Source organism: Anabas testudineus, chromosome 6 (assembly GCF_900324465.2).
Source record: "Anabas testudineus chromosome 6, fAnaTes1.2, whole genome shotgun sequence".
NCBI lineage: Eukaryota > Metazoa > Chordata > Actinopteri > Anabantiformes > Anabantidae > Anabas > Anabas testudineus.
In genome coordinates this window covers 19,594,523-19,611,913 of record NC_046615.1, presented here as the reverse complement: position 1 = coordinate 19,611,913, position 17,391 = coordinate 19,594,523, and the positions used below count along the sequence as shown (strand labels likewise).

Genomic DNA, 17,391 nt, shown 5'->3' with positions numbered 1-17,391 from the left:
AAGGAGAAGTTTGATGTCTGCATAGTTTGGGGAGAGAAACTGCATGTCCAGCCCCTCGACAGGATACCTCAGAGGACACGACGTACCCAGAGCCCCTAATGAAAAGTCAGTCTGAGCTTCAGTGCACAGCAGCAAATGTGTTCAGGTGCCAGCAGCAGTTCAGTAGTCTGCATCAACTAGACTGCAGACATGAAACACATATGATTTTCTCCATCATGCCAGGATTATAAGTTCTTAATCACAAATCTTATTTAGATATAAACTGTGAGGTCTGTGTGTGCTTCCTGTTTGCTGCCTCGACCAGTGTCACAGCAGGGACCAGGAACCAACATCCAAACCGAGTTTGTGGCTCTATTTAGTAGTTTGGAAGCAATCTTGACCCTGGAAATCTCAGAGGGTAATTATTGTCATTTCACTGAGATGAACAATCTATAATCAAGGAAAAGTTTTATTTAGACCTTTCCAGGGAAGTGACAAATACGGATTTCTGTAAAAAACACACAATTATCCAGATGTTTTCTTAATGCAGAACAACTGGTGTCTCCTTAAAGATGAATTAAGTAGGCTAACCAGCTTTTATTCTGGATAAGAGTGAAATGTCTGTTTGTCCTTCTAACTCACAATTTGTTTGAAGGATTTGTAAAGACTTGTGCAGGCAGAAATATTTCACAAGAATAAAACACAACAAAACATTCCCCAGAATTATCCAGACACCCAAGTTGGAAAACATTAGCTCACAGTTACTGTGGATTTCAATGTGTTTTACATATGAAGTGCCTATAAGATGCTAGCCTGTCTTTTTACTTAGACTCTGCTCCAGAAATGAATTTATCAACTGTTGTAAATGGACATGAGACGAGGATCCGAGTGTCTCTGTAAACAATGGCTCATTTCGTCTTAACTTGAACATTAGCTCTTCATCCAGGATAAAATGACTTAGAGGGTAAACAGTCTACAGATGTTCAAGTATACAGTAAGTCATGTTGCCTAAATACAACCAGTGTTTCACATGTCACCTAATAGTTTAACTTTGAGCTGACAAGAAGTTAACAGAAGCAAAATAGATCGGAGAGTGATGAAAACACGGCCACTGTAGAGCTGAGATGTGTTTTTTAAACACATGGAAATTATTTTTGAAAAACGCTGCTGCCTTACTGGGAATTTAGGACATGAGTCATTATAAACTACCTCAAAATTTAAAGGGCCACTCCACTGATTTTACAAATTGAGATCAAGTGTATTACTTTGTCTGTGAGTTGTATGATGTCTGCCGTGACTGTAAAAACTCCACATTTTAAACCGAGACCTCCTTTTATAAAGATGTGGTCAATTACCAGAGTTCTGTGCAGCTTTTATTTAGATTTCTTCGCCCCTGTTTCTACTGGTGGTTAGACATTGTTTACCCCCCTGTAGCAGACTGCTATACATCTTAATTTGTGGGAGGGGAAAGTAATGACGTGATAGAAAGAAAGAATACAACTACCAAGTCATTGGAGTCTTTAGGACAAACCACATCAGCATCTTTTATATTTTTCTCCTAAATCTCCGTTCGCCTTCGCCTCCCATTTTGTGTTAATCTTTCTGCCTTTTTATGTCCCTCTATCTGCTCTCCCCCACCTCTCTGTCTCGTTTCTGTCCACCTACACACTGATAAGGAAGAAGAGTGAACTAGAATTTGGACCAACTGGTTCCAGATGCATCTTACAGGCCAGGTCTGTCAGAAAAGTGCAGTTCGGATGGTTTAAAGGTTTTCTTTTACCCAGAAGGCACTGCACTGGCTCCACTGTTACAATGAATTGTTGCTCTGATGGTCCTGGACCACACTCATGTTCTAACGAACACTTTTCTAATACACATCTAGTACAGACAACCAAAATACTCCGGTATATGGGAGCCAAAGTCTGCCTGGGCTCAGTTAACAGTTTGCCTGACTTTGACGGAGGACATTCCGGTGGGTTGGACCCAAAATGCCTCCACATTCTTCCGGAAAGTCCCAATCAAATGTTTTGTTGGTGGATTTTCTTTTTTTTTGCAGAATTAATCAGTCCACAACCACTGTGCTATGTGACACGAAGGTCTAATTTGTGTCCATTCTGCCACACAATGAAAATATCCCTCTCTTCAGTCCACTCAGCGTTAATATACGTTAACAAAACCATAGAGCCATGAAATCAGACGAACGTACAGCCTGGAGCAGCTCCACAGACACACATTAGGGAACTCATTTCATGGACTTATCCATAAAATTCATGAGTCAGCATCATATTTTGCTTGTGCTAATGGTCCTAAACCACAGCTCATCCCTCCCTGTGAGGTAGTTCATTAATGATACATCAGAATACAGGGTGTGACAAACTGACAGACTGGTTTTTGGCTATGAAAGGCAAAAGTAAATGCTCATTACCTTGTGCCTCCATGCTGCCACAATATAGTGCATTTCAAGTGCTGGGAGCACTTCAGACTTTATCCACTCTGTAATCGCTGTGCTCTTACACAATTTGTAGCTTGGAGGAAAATGTGATACACTGAGTCTGGTATTTGACAGATGTGTAATTGGGCTGGGAATACATACGTGTGTGAGTGTGCTGCTGAACTTTGCATTGAAAAGGACAAATCCTTTCCGTACCACAGGCCCGGACAGGTACGAGCTGCGTGTGAATATTTGAGTTTCAGGACGTCATAAAGACCTGTTTCTCCAGAAATAAAGAGCTTGTGAAATCTGAAGACATTTAGGTCGTATGTGAGACTGACATGAGGTAGCTGTGGGAATTGCAGGGGCTTCTGGGAAAATAAAGAGAACACCTCAGATTCAGACAAGTACAAGGCCTGTAAACAATTTTGTCATCACACAAAGTGCTGCTGTAATATCCGGACCACAGTCTCTATTAGGACCAAAATATAGACACAGGACTGCTGTGTCATCACACTGAAAGTGCTGTGCTGGCACTTCTAATCTCAACACTTCTCTATCCGTTTTATACCGTTTAAAACAGATAAACTAGTACACTCATATAGAAAAGAGTACTACTACCATTATAATAATAACTAATACAAACACGACTATGGAGAGAAATCCTGTACCCAGTATAATGTATTTCTACCATCTCTAAAATTCCTACTTTGTTCTGCTCATTTAAAACACATAGTGTGGGCTGTCTTATAAAGTGATACCCCGAATACCCAAAGAACTAGAGAGCACCAAAAGACAAGCGAGAAGTTGTTTAAACATTTTTGCATTGTGCAGCTGCCACTCGCTTCCATCACTGACGTTGTTGAATCCAGCCCACAGTTAGCCATGAATGAATCTGAGAAGACTTAAAACAGGCTGAACAAAAACCGAGATTGAAGAAATCTGAACTCTTGCCTCACCTAAACCACTTGGATCCACCATTCACTTGTCCGTCACTGCTGCGATTTCCAACTCTTAAGATGGAAAATGTGTGGCTGGGAATTCTCCTCTAATATCCACATACAGCTAACTGTTCAATAAAGCTAAGTAAAGATTTAGCCCTGAACGTGCTGACTCGTGCTTACTTGATATCTTCAAGGCCGCTCTTTAAAAGTACTGTTTGCAATTTTCCTGAGTCAGTGGGTCCCGTTCTTATTTATCCTCTGTCCTCAGCTGATTTGGTATCTATCAAACTGAGCTCTAATGATCCTGAGTGGATGTTTGCCAGATGTTAATGTAAGCACGACCATGTGAGGTCACGTTCAGGTACGTCACATCAACGCGTTCTCTGTTCATGATAAACGTTTGAACGCGGCCCCTTAGTTATACATTAAGTCCGTCCCTGTCAACCTTTCCCCTCTGGGTTTGCAGCCAGGCTGTAGAAGTTCCCCCTGGAGACAGTCATTTCCTCAGAACACAGTCTGCATTCCTGAGACACTGTCCAATCCCTGTAAACAACATTCCTGCTTTGGAAAATGAAAGCCACAAAAAACCATTATCTCTCTGTTCAATCCAAGAGCCTCCCCTCCGCCATCCCTCCCTAGTCACTATCTGTCCCCTTTCTTACACTAAGGACAAACATTCGTCCTCACTCTGTCCTGGCGTTTCTGACGTTTTATTGGAAATGTTTCAACTGAGGAGAAACATTCGAGCTCATCCTGAGGTGCAATGATTCAAATTAATGAATGTAGAGAGAAAGAAAGTGGAGAGTAAAAGATAAATACAAGACAGAACTTTCACAATAACGATAAACACATGAATAAACACACACACAGCCGGAGTCTGTATTGTTGGTATGTTGTGGAGAATAAAACCTCACAAGCCATCCAGCTTTCAACTTTGTGTGCAAACAGATCCTTTGTTGTGTCTGAACACACCTTAAAATAATGGGAAAAGCAAGCAAGGTAATCAGGAAGTGGATCTGCTGTTTAGTTCACAGCAGCAGCTGCAGAGACCTTGATGGACAAGATCCAGAGTTTCTCTTGATGATATTAATGAAGAGCTTCATCTGAAAAATCTAGTGAGGATGCACCTCTTGGTTTTGGTTCAGGGCAGAAACTGGCAACTGGCAAGCAGTTTGTAGAAGCCAATAAATCCCATAAAGGGAGCAGCGTGGCAAAACCCCAAAACAGGAAGGAGTCGTTAACTAGCAGGCGGGCAAATAAGAACAGAGGCTCAACCATTACAGTTGTGGTGGAACAACAGAAGACCCGGCCAAATGCTGGTGTTAGATGGATGCTTCAATGGTGAACTACAAGAATGAGAGGCAGGTGTGCTGGCAGGGAGTCAACAATAGAGAAGTTCTTTTTACAGCAGACATTTTGACTAAGCTTAGCTGGAGAAGGACAGGTGTAACTCCTAACTTTGATGAAATGTCTGCTGCATTTAAGTGAGCCGGTATGCTCAACATACTTAGGTTAAGAGCATGGTAAAAATGCATGATTGTCTTATACGCACAGGTTGTCCCAAACCGAACGGCTCCTCTCCCTGTGAAATGGACAAATGTCAACAGACTGATGAAATGATACGGTGAAGTATGCAGGCTGACGCAGTTTGTTGCACAGGATGTGATGTGAGCAGATAAACTATACTGTACACTCAGAGCTCGAACACAGAGCAAGAGGAAAAAGATAAGAAAAAAAAGTTCAGCATTGGAGACATGCCAACATTTTTCCCCTCTAGTTTGCAGCTCAGTGATTTTTTGCCTCCCCGCAGTCCCTCCTCTGACTGTGGTCTGAAGCACTCCCGGATGGTTGGAGACTAAACTGTGGACAGATATTAGCAGCAACTAGACAAATGTTTCACAGTCAGCAGAGAAGCACGCTGCACATCCTGTAAGTTCTTTATCTGAAGAGCATATGCTAACACTTATTCCAGAGATTCCATAATAAACAGTTCTCGTTAATTTGTTGAACATATTAACACAACAATAAAGCAGTCATTAATCTTTCTCTGAGTTGCAAAACACTCATTTTCCAAAATACTTTATAGCATTTTTCTTCTTTCTGTGCTTTTATTGCTTTCATGCTAGTATCTGTTATAAGATGACATTTTTTTAAACCCTTTGTTGTTATCGTTTCTTTCCCAGAACATCCAGAATCGGACCGCTAATGATTTTTGTAGGGTGCCACAAAAATGAGTCTTAAAGTCAAAAGTTTTTGTTTCTCAATTTTGACTTTCCGTCATTAATATGTTAATGGTGGAATTACATGTAGGTCTCAAAGCAGCAATAGGCAGTATTTTAAATTAGCATGGAATATAATGTGTAATGTGAAAGTTGTCACCACTAGCGATGAACATGCAAAAACTAACTCTGACTGACTTTCTCTGAACTGTGCAGCACTGAGCTTTATATGATTTTTCAGCTAGCTGTTTTAGTTTTATTGCTCACTACTTTACTGTGAACGTAGTTTTGAGCAGAAACAGTAAAGATCTCACAGTGCTATACCTGCCTAACACCAAACTGTTACAAAACAAAATTACAGAAGATGGAGAAATAAAGGTAGATGACTACAGTACTTTAGTACAGTAATTACTGCTTTGAAACTCACACTGCCTTGTTCTGCTGCCTCCGCATGGCCAAAACTTTAAATGATGCCAGTTGCATAGACATGTTAAAATAGTTTCCAAGGCCAAGCCAAGATTATCCAAGTGACAAGTTGGTTAGTTTCTTAGATGTGACAGAGCTCCTCCAGAGCCACAGGAACACTTTATACAACTGTTTTCACATGCTGCGTAATTCTCTCCATCCAGCACTAGTACCTTAGTACTTTAGTAGTTATATATTCAGTGTTGTTGTGAACGTAATGCGTGTTCCTCTGGTGAATTCATATTTTGTACACATTGTAAGATACTGTTTTTTTCCATCCAGCCTGTGACTTCTCATTGTGATGTGATGGCCTGTGTGACAACATTGCTGCAGACAGCTTTTAGTAAATTTCCAGAACCGTCCTCCCTTAAAATAACTTCCCAGTTGGGTCCCGCATACCACGTCTCTGTGTGTGCCGATCCCCGGCCCTCCCTCATGTGACTGCCACCTCACCCTGCCCAGGACCACCTCAAGACCACACTTCCTCTGGTCATGTTACAGGTCTTCATTCTCCAAAGTCAACAGGCAGACCTTGCACAACTTTTCACCTTAATCACAAACCCGACTTTGAAAAATAACATGAACTAAAACTTTGACAAATTGTAAAAACAGTTGCCTGCCAACGTGAAAAACATCGTCACTGTACGGAGAGATTTTCCTATTCTCCAGTGAGAAGAAGAAGCCAAAACCCGTTTTCTATTTTTCATGCATGTGTAACTGAAACTATTTGTTTTCCTGCTTCATGTGGTGACACAATAAACCCTGGAGACAGAGCTCCACCCTGTCAGTTGGATGGAGTAGTGACGCAGCTTAGATCCAAAGCCATGACCCCCCTGGCTTTCAGGGACGGGTGGTAGGATGGGAAGTCTACCTTGATAATTTCCTGCCCGATCCAGGCTCTCGGTCCTCCCATGAGGGGCGGAGAGAATAAGAGAATAGAGGGTGGGTGGTGAAGGAGGGGAGGAAGATGAGATAAAAAAGAGGCACACACACACACCCACCCACACACACACACACACACACACACACACACACACACACACACACACACAGATTTCCATGACAATAGTATTGCAGCCAGTGGGCGTATCAGCACTCAGCGCTGGACCTGAGGAATCATCTGCTCTGCTGGTTAAAACCAAAAAAGCACTTTGAGGGCTTTAGAGGTTTACTAGTCGGGATCTGTGGCAAGTTGAGGAATGAAGTGTGTAAAATTAATTAACTTTCATTCAGCAGAAAACAGCTGCTGCTGTGCCGGGTCTTGATGGGAAAAGGCTGAAAGCTGTGCTATATATAGTTTATAGATTTGATTCTACACCATGTCAGCTTGTAAAAACCTTTCCCAAAATAAAGCAACTGGAATAAACAAGTTAGTTGCTCGTGTTTTTGGTTGAGAAGATGAAGGCCACCAAAAAAAAAACAAAAAAACAATTGCTCATGAGGGGATTGACTGTAATATATTTTCCTGGGACCTTTTGTCTCACTCGATGAACTCACTTTGCCCAGCCCAGAACTGGTTCTTGTGGCGTGGTGCCTGTGGCATGGCAGCAGCTCCTGTCTTTTTGTGCTTTGATTTAGAAGCTCAGTTAAGTTTTTGTTGCCAGCTGACACTGTGTGCGTTTTTTCAAAAGGGATGATGGGAAGATGTGGACTTACTGGGATCTTTTGGATTCCAGCTTTTGTGTGAGGACTTCTGGTGATTTCTGGTGATTGTGCTCCCACACACAGCCACAGCTAATAGTCCTGCAAAAGAGAGGTCATTATTCTGAGGAATATAAGTGGTCTCCCATAAAACGGCCCACTCACTGGCGCTGATCAAGGACTAGATGGAGACATGGTTGAATGAACTCACTGCTGACTCACTTTTAACTGAGTGGTTTCCAGCTGGTGAAGGAGGAGAGACAAACAAAGGAGCACATCCTGAGCATCACCTCCACTGATAGGCCGCTCCACCCTGACTGTGAGTGGAGACGAGCTGCTGCAGTTTCTCTTCACCATCATGACCTTAATAACCACAGACTGATTTTCCTGATTGCTCATCTTAAAGTCACCTGTGGTCTTTCATGGACTCACACACTAACTACTGTTGCTCACGCCCTTAGTACACATCGCTGTTATTGTTATTGTATTCTTTATTCTGAGAGTAGTGTTGGAGTCATAGCCACAAAACATCCCCGCACAGGGTTAATAGAAATCTAATAACATGGTATAAGTAGCCCACTGTGAGTGGAATGTAGCTTGGAGACACGGTTAATGCTTCATGGGGAGGCAAATAAACCACAGTATCCTCTGTCATCACAGTAGAGAATAACACAACATGACGTGGAGTTTTAAAGATCTCATTAGCTTCATGATTTACATCCTCTCCTTGTTGCTTTTGCTTCATGCTTGCTGCAGAAGTTCAGCAGCATCCTCACAGGGAGGTGGAACTTTTGATGAGATGATAAGTTAGGTTAAGACTGAAATTTTGTTAGTAGTATTTGTTTGTGTCATATACTATATTGGTCTGATCAGCCATCATATATGTTCCCCTGTGTGTCACGAGTAGCATTTGACACAGCTTTACCAATCAACTGTTAAATAGCTGCTGCAGAGACTCGATTTTCTCCTTCAGCTGATGTTTTGTGTTATATACATATGTTACGTTTAAGGTGCACTGTTGTTAGCGACAGTCACTAAAACACACGCACATATGTGGACGCACACGTAAACTGTACAAGCTGTTCGCACAGCTTTAAAAACGCCATCCTGTGTCTCTCCGCCAGCTGTCTGTGTGTCCACGCTGAAAGGCCTTTCTTTCTCTTTCTTTCTCTTTCTTTCTCTTTCTTTCTCTTTCTTTCTCTTTCTTTCGGGATCTGCAGCAGCACTGAGTTTCACTCTCACGCTGGCTCCAACTCAGAAGATTACACTGCTCTCCTGACCTCAACATATGGCGCGTGGGACCCACTTTCAACTTTCTCTGACAGCTGCATGTGAGCACATCAGGCACGTCAGTGCTGCACGTGATCAACATTTATCTTCGATGATATTCTTACAGCAAGCACAGTGTCAAGTCTCTGACCTGGACAGTGCAGTGTTTTTAGTTTAGTGCAGTTTATTAATCTTAAAGAAATGAATCAATTAAAAAACAAAATAACATCACAATACTTCCACAGTGCCATGTTTCCAAAACGAGAACAGACAGGAACTTGTGCATAACTGCACCAGTTAGAGAAGAGCTGACTCAGCAGAGGATTCAAGTTTACAGCACCAATCGTGCAGAGAGGTTTCATTTTCAGGTCATGACTTCTGTGAACCAACTTGAGCAATGTCAAGGAGAAGGTGGGAACAGCGTGTTTGTCCTGTTGCATGCCATAAACTGCTTGTCGCATGAGTGTGTAGATAATGTAGCAGAATAAAATCCAAAGCAAACAGGCTCGTCTCTTCTACTCAGCTGACTCAGAGTCTTTGTGTTAGAGCTGAAGCCAATGTCAACACAACCCAGCTCAGACTTTTATTGAAGACTGATAAGTAAACTAATGTTCTGAAACTCAGAGAGACGGGGAATAATGCTGACTTAATTGCTTGTTGCTTTTCTTGCAAAGTAACATGAGTTATAGAAGTTTCTGCTGTTATTGCTGATGTTTCCAAACAGATGAGGAGGAGTTAATCTCCCCTTTTTCACAATTTTACTCCAACTGGGTTGACAAAGAAGTATATCCCAACCGTCTTATGTAATTCTGGCACTCCTTGTTGAGAGTTAAAAGCCAACGTCTGGGTAAGGGTGTGTTTGTCCCTTGAAATATGACTTTAATCAAGTACTAAACATGTTATAACACTTTGTCTAGTCCTTATTTTTCAGTTTTCAACTTTAAGTATTTATCTTCATGGAATCTCAAGAATGGTTCCTCCTCCTTGCCTTGTGTGTTTTCATTCCTGCTGGTCTTTTGGGAGAAAGGAGGAGCTGTTTTGTTCCAAACGAATGCTGGATGACAATCAACAGCTCAGTGGCTCCGACTAGACACACATGGAAAAGAGGAGTCCTGCAGTGAGACACACACACTTCCAAATGTGCAACCTGAAGCTGGAAACTGGGATCTACCAATAAATCTGTGGTTACAAAACAACATTCAGCTCTGATACGTTGGCACATACGTTAGAGTCGAAGGTGTCCAGTCAACATTAGGAGGAGGAAATGATTCCTTCCTCCCACACACATGCTCTGTTTCTACATAATTCACGTTATTGGTAGCAGGGTTGAGATTTACAACACCACAACCACTCCTTTTATCTTTTATTTATCTTTAAAGTTTTCTTTTTTGCACTGTAACTCCTCTCTCTCTATAAAAAATAGATTCCAAATATTAGTAGCTGAATAACTGTTTGATCTTCAGACCATGTATTCAGATGAGTCAGTAGTGAGTCTCCTGCAGTTGCTTCCTACTTTTTCTCTTTTTCTGCGCATGTTCTATTTCTGGTGAAGTCAAGTAAATGGCATCTTTAAAGCTCCCTAGACTCTATTGGACCTGAGCTGGTTCACTGTAGTTTCACTACACTAAACAAAACAAAACTGATACTACAAACTGAATCTCAGACTAATCTTCATCTTTTAAACACTGAATCCTTGTTGTAATCCTACCAATATACGTCTACCTTTAGACTCGACCTCCACAGTGCAGTGACTACTCAGAGGCCATGACACATGTGGAGGAACAGCTGTGCCAGGCCTCATATGAAAGCTGCAGGGCGAGCAGAGGCAGGCCAACAGCAGCCCAGCGACACCGGGAGAAGACAGGAGAACAGGAAAATGTAAAAAAAAAAAAGCTGATAGAAAAGGCCATTCACTGGAAAGAATGACAGATGGAGAGAGAGCCTTGTTAAATGCTGAGCAATGGATGAAGGAACCTCTCTGGCTTTTTTTACAGCCTGTTGGTATCCTATCGCCACCTGGTGGCCAAAAGGACACATCCCATCTTTAAAAAGAAGATGACGAAAAGCTGACAAGAAGATTATTTTATATTTCCTTCTCTATGTCCATACTACTACATACTACTATTACTAATAATAGACAGAACTTATTCGGAAATAAACAAGGGGCTTCGCATTGTACTGCCGGAATGGTAATAAGGAAAGTTTTAGATTTAACAAAACTGCTCCGACAGCTGCTGGAGAGTGGTCAAAGCTAAAGTAATCATCTAGAAAATAGACAATTTCAGCAACATTCGCAGGGAAAATGATGAACACGGCTTTTGTTGCATGATCATTTTATTTCCATTAGTGCTGAGAACAAGCCCGGAGGCACACTGCAGCTGTTAATAGAGATTTCTACTGTTCCAGAATTTAAACATTGCCTTTTATTACAATTATCTTCAAAGGCACCTGCAGCTTACAGATAACACTGTAATCTCTGATAGAGCACATAACTCCAGTTGTATTATAATTGATGTGTGGGGAGTGACAGAAATAATAAATAATGAAAAGTAAGAGCCACTGGTGAAACGCTGTAATGGACTCAACCTTCAGTAAACAGAAAACAGAGGAGTGAGATGGACGGACACACACACACACACACACACACACACACACACACACACACACACACACACACACACACACACACACACACACACACACACACACACACATTTATACTTTGAAATACTGTGATTAAACTCAAAGATCTTACTCATAAACAGAATGTTTTCACATGTTGGGATGTGATATCCTGAATGAGCGACCTGTGGTTCCTATTTCTATCGGAGATACTGGAAATACACAGTCTCCTGAAACACATCACTTCCTGAGCTCTGTGCTGTCTGTAAGGTCTCTCTCTCTAAAAAAACTACAAAAATAGAAGATTTAAAGACAACGAATACAGAAAGAAATTTTTGTATATGACAAACATAGAATAAGGTTTCATCGGTAAACAGTATGAGGAAAGAAATGTACAGCAAAATTAGTCGTCCTGTCTTTAGTGGATCCAAAAGGTTATCCGATTTCTCATTGTACACTTTCTACTTTAGCTTAAGTCCTTAACTAAGCATTCAACAATGAATGAGTGACGAAAAAATACATCTTTACAGTAACACTCTTCTTAGTTTCAACACACAAAACTTATCTTATCTCATCATTAACTCAGTATATAACATTTTCTATATGCAGCTTACATAGGGAATGATTAAAATCAAAAACAGCTATGAAGACTCTCTCAGTCTCTTCATTGAAAATCAATATAATCTCACAAGCAGGGTGTTTTTATTCATCATCCCCGCCCCAGCACCAACCAGTTTTGATGAATTCCTAATTGCAGACTTAGAAACTAGAATGATCCCAGTTTGAGATGACCTCGCTCCTAACGGTTAGCCAACGTGGATGTGTTGAAGACTGATACTGCCTGTGGTCTACTCACTGTGTACCGTGTAGTTTTGTGGTCAGTGCTGTGCCAGTCCAGTGAATATTTACAAGCAGTTTGAAGCATGCAGACATAACAACATATGATATACATGTAGACATATGTTAGATGATGACATGACTCTGAGCTAAATTCAACCAGACGTGTGCAGGGGTTTCATTTTAAAGGATCGTTTAGCATTCAGCTATCTTCTTTTCACAAAACTAAATCTAATAATACTGAAGTATTATTGTGTGGCGAGATCAAAATGATAAATCAGCATTTTGTGAATTAGGCTCATTCACTTTCTTGTCTGGTTATTGATGAGAAGATGTCACACTATGTCTGAGTGGAGCTCAGTTGAATGGTTTAAACCTCTCATTTAACAAATGGCAAAATAGTGAATAAGCTTATTTCCCAAACTGTCAAACTATTCTTTAAACTGAATTTAGCCCTGAGAAACAGCATATGACTGTATCTGTAAAACACTGAAGAAGAGTGAAAACACTGAGAGGCAGTTTGCCATCTTCTCGATGATACAGCATATATTTACCTCATGATTTATGCACACACTTTCCACATGAACAAAAACTAATTCAAACTACAACCAAGACTTTAGATTACCTAGACACTCATGTTAATAATATTGGCCTATGATATCACATGGAATACAATGACAGAGCACATCCTACATACTTTTTTGCAAACATGTGGCATGTTTATGTCTTTATTTGTGCTCAAGGAATGATTAAACTAAAATAAATAGACATGGCATGTGCCTCCTAAGATAATAAACTGCCTCTTTCTTTGCCAATAAGTATTCAGTGTTTCATTGCCTGAGAATTTGTCCACAGTTATGTTGAGATAAGTGATAATAACCAATGGTGCCAGGAAATATTTTCATTTGAGCTACTGTTGCAAGAGTTCTGTAATACTGACTGGAATGATTTGAGGAAGTTTCCAAACATTTGAGGATCCACCTCTCTTTGTGTCCCACTGTAACTCAGAGCTACAAATAGGTCTCAGACCCAGTACTGGTTCTTTTTCAAGGCTGGGTTCGTTGTCCGACAGTGCTGCAACAACTCTGGGTCTGTGTCTTTAGAGTCCATGTTGGACATGGGGATGTTATTTGCCGGGTCAGTTTTGCGAAAGGTTTCTGTGCCGGCCACCTCTCCGTTTTTGGGCTTGGAGGCTGCCGTCTGGACGTCGTGCTTGCCGGTCTTGTTTTTGCGGATCAGATAGTATGCCAAGATGGCTGCAAGCAGCAAGAGGATGAGGATAACCAGGATGGGGATGAGAATAGACCAGAAGTTGTTACGTCGGGATACGTGTGGTTTCCCATTGGAACTGGAGCCAGACGATGCTGTAGTGGTGGCATCTCCATGGGGACGGTCCAGGTCGCCCCTCCAGTGGGGACTAGCTGGAGTGGTGTGAGGAAAGTCACTTCCGCCTTCTGAGCCTTCTGAGGGAACCCTGAGCAGAGTAACAGGGTAGACCCCAGAGGCATTGTAGGGGGCAGTCTGGAAGGAAAGCACACATTCTGCAGGAGGCACTGCGTGGGCCTTGAGAAGGAATCGGGCCTCATCCTGATTGACACCACCAGATGGCTTATTTAGGATTTCCATGGCTATACGACCCTCATCTAAGTCCCTGTGGTTGAACGAGTCCACTGGCTGACCTGCACCAGGACCTCCATACTTGACAAACTGAGCCCCTCGTGGCTGTTGGATGACAGTGAACGTGGGGGAGCTTCTGGTCTTGTTTGCCAGGGGAGTTGCATCCAAAAGTTTCCTGTCCAGCTGAACAAGCGCACCTTGGGGTAAGAGAGGATCCTTAGCGATGTTGGCCAGAGGCTGGACTGTGATGTTGAGAACAGAGGAGACATTAGCAGCCCGACTGCGTGCAACAAATGCAACACTATCCCGAGATGAAGTGGACTTGACAAAGCGGACGCTCACTCTGCCCTCTTTGATCTGTTTCTGGGTGAAAGCTGACGTAGGCTGCCGATCTACCATGACAGCTGCATACTTAGGAACACTCGTGATCTTGTAAAGAATGTCCTCCTCAACAGGGCCCCCAGTGGTGACCTTCAACATCTCTTCTGTCACAAGGGTCTCGTCGTCTCCTTGCTTCACCTTGATCTCCGGAGATTTGTCAAGAAGCAGGGTGCGAGCTAAAACCCCGATGTGGAGTGTGTGTGGCTCTGTTTGGTGTTCTCCATCTGACACAATGAATTCCACAAAGCTGCCTGCAAGGCTGCCATCGCTGTAGAAACCCACATGCCTGTGATTGACCATCTCTTGTGTGAACTCAGAGATGGAGTCCATTGTGCGCGAGTCAACTAGTCGTCCGTTGCTGGGAGCTTTGGTCACTTTGAAGTTCACCTCGTCTGGTGAACTGTCCTCGTCTTGAGTGTTAAGATGCTTCTGGGTCAGGATGGTCATGGAGCCTTGAAGAACTTCCAAGAGCATGTCTGTTGTGACTAGTTCGGGGCGGTCAGAGCCTCGTCGTTTGACTGAGATATTAAAGATCTCCTCTAGGACCACAGACTCTGCCCGATGACCACCAGATTTGAGTCGGGCCCTGAAAGAGAAGCTGTCAAAGGAGGCCCCTGAGTCATCATGGAGATACTCCAGCTTCCCTTGAGTGACATCTTTCTGTGTGAAGGTCGGTGTCTTACGGGGCAGATCCTGACCACCCAGGGTGATACGCCCGTACTTAGGGAAACGCTTAATCTCAAAAATCACATCTGTGTCTCCTTGCTCAGCCTCAGGTAGACTAGCCAGGAGGTTTGAGGCATCAAGAATTGAATCATCAATGGTTTTCCTCTGGCCCTGTACAATGTCCAAACCTGAGTGGAAACACAAAAACAAACACTCTTAAACTCATTTTCATTAAAAGCAAACACATAGAATTTTAAAATCAGTTTGGATAAATCAGACTGCTGCACTTGAACCAGTGAATCTTTACTCTACACCCTCTAGAGTCTTTCAAATGTTTAGTCTTTGCCCAAATTGCCTCTTTTGAGTGTGATACAATCAAAATATTTCCTGAATGTATGAACGACACAGCTGCAGCTGTTGAAAACAAAAATTACACGTTGCAACTGTAGTGCTGTTATTTTAGGCGGAGTCTTCTAATGATGGTTTACAGGCTTAGACACTCAACTCAGCATCTCAACATCTGCAAAAATGTGTGTTTAGTTATCAAAATTTCCAGATAAATTTGTAATGGAGAGGTCGTTAAATTAGATGCTCATCAATCCTACCTTTGTTCTTCCACAGCTGTGAGGAGATGTTGCTGTGAGTGGCGTAGTAAGAGATGGTGATGGGCAGGATGTGATGGACATCAGGGGCTGGTTGTGAGGACAGAGTGAGCTCAACAGAGTCTCTCACCAACCAGAAAGGCTCCTCAGGTAGCTGGTGTTCATAGTAGACTGCTCCAGACTCCAGCTGCATATCAGGGGAAATCAAGTCCGAACAAAATGAGTTATCTCTGGCAAACTGTGTGCATGTTTTACCCACTGGCAGCCGCACATTTAACGTTTTCATAGAGGCATACAGTCTTTAGTCATTTATTGATAACGTACTGTTTTGTACTGACTTGAATATTTCCAGGCTGATATTTCTGTTGGTAAAATATTTTATTGCTCCCATTCCCTCTGACATTTTAAAGCACTCCAGTATAATGGGAGCTCAGTGGCAGCAGCAGTGGTTTTTGGCTCAGCCCAACTGGGAAACGGGTTTCAGAGCTGGAATGCGAAGGCCTGTGTTCACTCTCTGAGGTCACTGTGCCCTAAACTCAACTCTTCTCCGTCTCTCTCACACAGTATATTCAGTATATGACTTGAAGTCACGTTTTCAGCTCCATGTGTTGTTAGATTTTCTGTCACACTCTAAACGGGAACAGTTTGCAGGGAAAGAATTTGCTCTCGTGTTCATTCAAGCGTATTCAGAAGTCAAGAATTGCTATTCATGTGCAGTGGCATATTCTCCCTTACTATTTATTGTGTTTAATGTCAATATGGGGCATTTTACAAACTAATTACAATCTATAATATCATCATTAATATTACAACACTGAATATACATTCAATACTTAGGTATATTTAGTCATGCTATCTGAATAACAGAGACAGAAAAAAGAGTGTGCCTCTGCTTTATACTGTAGACGGTATAAATGATTTTTAAAGTCATACTCAGTGAACAAGGGAGCTCTTTGTAATTGAAAGTCTTATACCGATGAAGGGTTTGGCCAAAGTATGTGGGCGTCAGCCATTAAACACCAAAGGCATTTTACTGTATTACACACAAATCACAGCGCCTCTCTGTCTCGTTTTTGCATATAATCTGAATGTTTCTACTTATTTTGATGTTATAACTGTATTGTTCAAATATTTTTTTGTATTATCCTGTGATTGTATTTTCTACAGCTCTAAATTTCATTCAAATATTTACTTAACAATAGTGAAGGCAATTGCAAAAATGCAGAATGCATGCTGACCTGTAGTTAGGTCTTGTCTAGACTAAAAGCATATTAACTTGGCTCCACATGCTGATCGTAATGCTCAACATCACAATGGCACTAGATGTATTTTAACAAGGCTCCCTGCTGGTGAAAAAGAGGAACATGTTGCTTTCTATGCAGTGAGACTGAAGTTATAGTGCACACTAAAAAGCAATGACACTATGGATTGTTAATATTTCAGGAAAATGAAACCATATACCATGCAAGTTATATGTATATGTGAGTGAACTTGACACTGACCTTTCTTAAAATAAAAGTAAATACTGAGGCTGACTATATAAATAACAGCACAGTATTCAGATATGTCAGGAGCTGCAGCTTTAAGCACTTCAATTACAGTGCTTACATTTCAGTCCTGGAAGAGTCGTTGGCTCCGCAGCTCCAGGTGGTTGAAAGCTGCAGGATTAGCTGCATTTTTGTACATTAAAGAGGCATTATGTCTTCTTATAGTGCATA

General features: G+C 41.8%; 1 protein-coding gene across 1 annotated transcript in view; it reads right to left on the bottom strand.

Annotated features, from left to right (window-relative positions):
• Window positions 1–11,274: 11,274 nt before the first annotated feature.
• The window catches only part of cspg4 (chondroitin sulfate proteoglycan 4), a 55,399-nt gene continuing 49,282 nt past the window's right edge, over window positions 11,275–17,391 (bottom strand). Inside the window, exons 10-11 of the mRNA XM_026366307.1 lie at window positions 15,677–15,860; window positions 11,275–15,259 (exon numbers count right to left, since the gene is read on the bottom strand). Of these exons, the coding sequence (XP_026222092.1) occupies window positions 13,431–15,259; window positions 15,677–15,860 (2,013 nt within the window). The 3' untranslated portion in view covers window positions 11,275–13,430. The remainder of the gene's footprint in view (window positions 15,260–15,676; window positions 15,861–17,391) is intronic.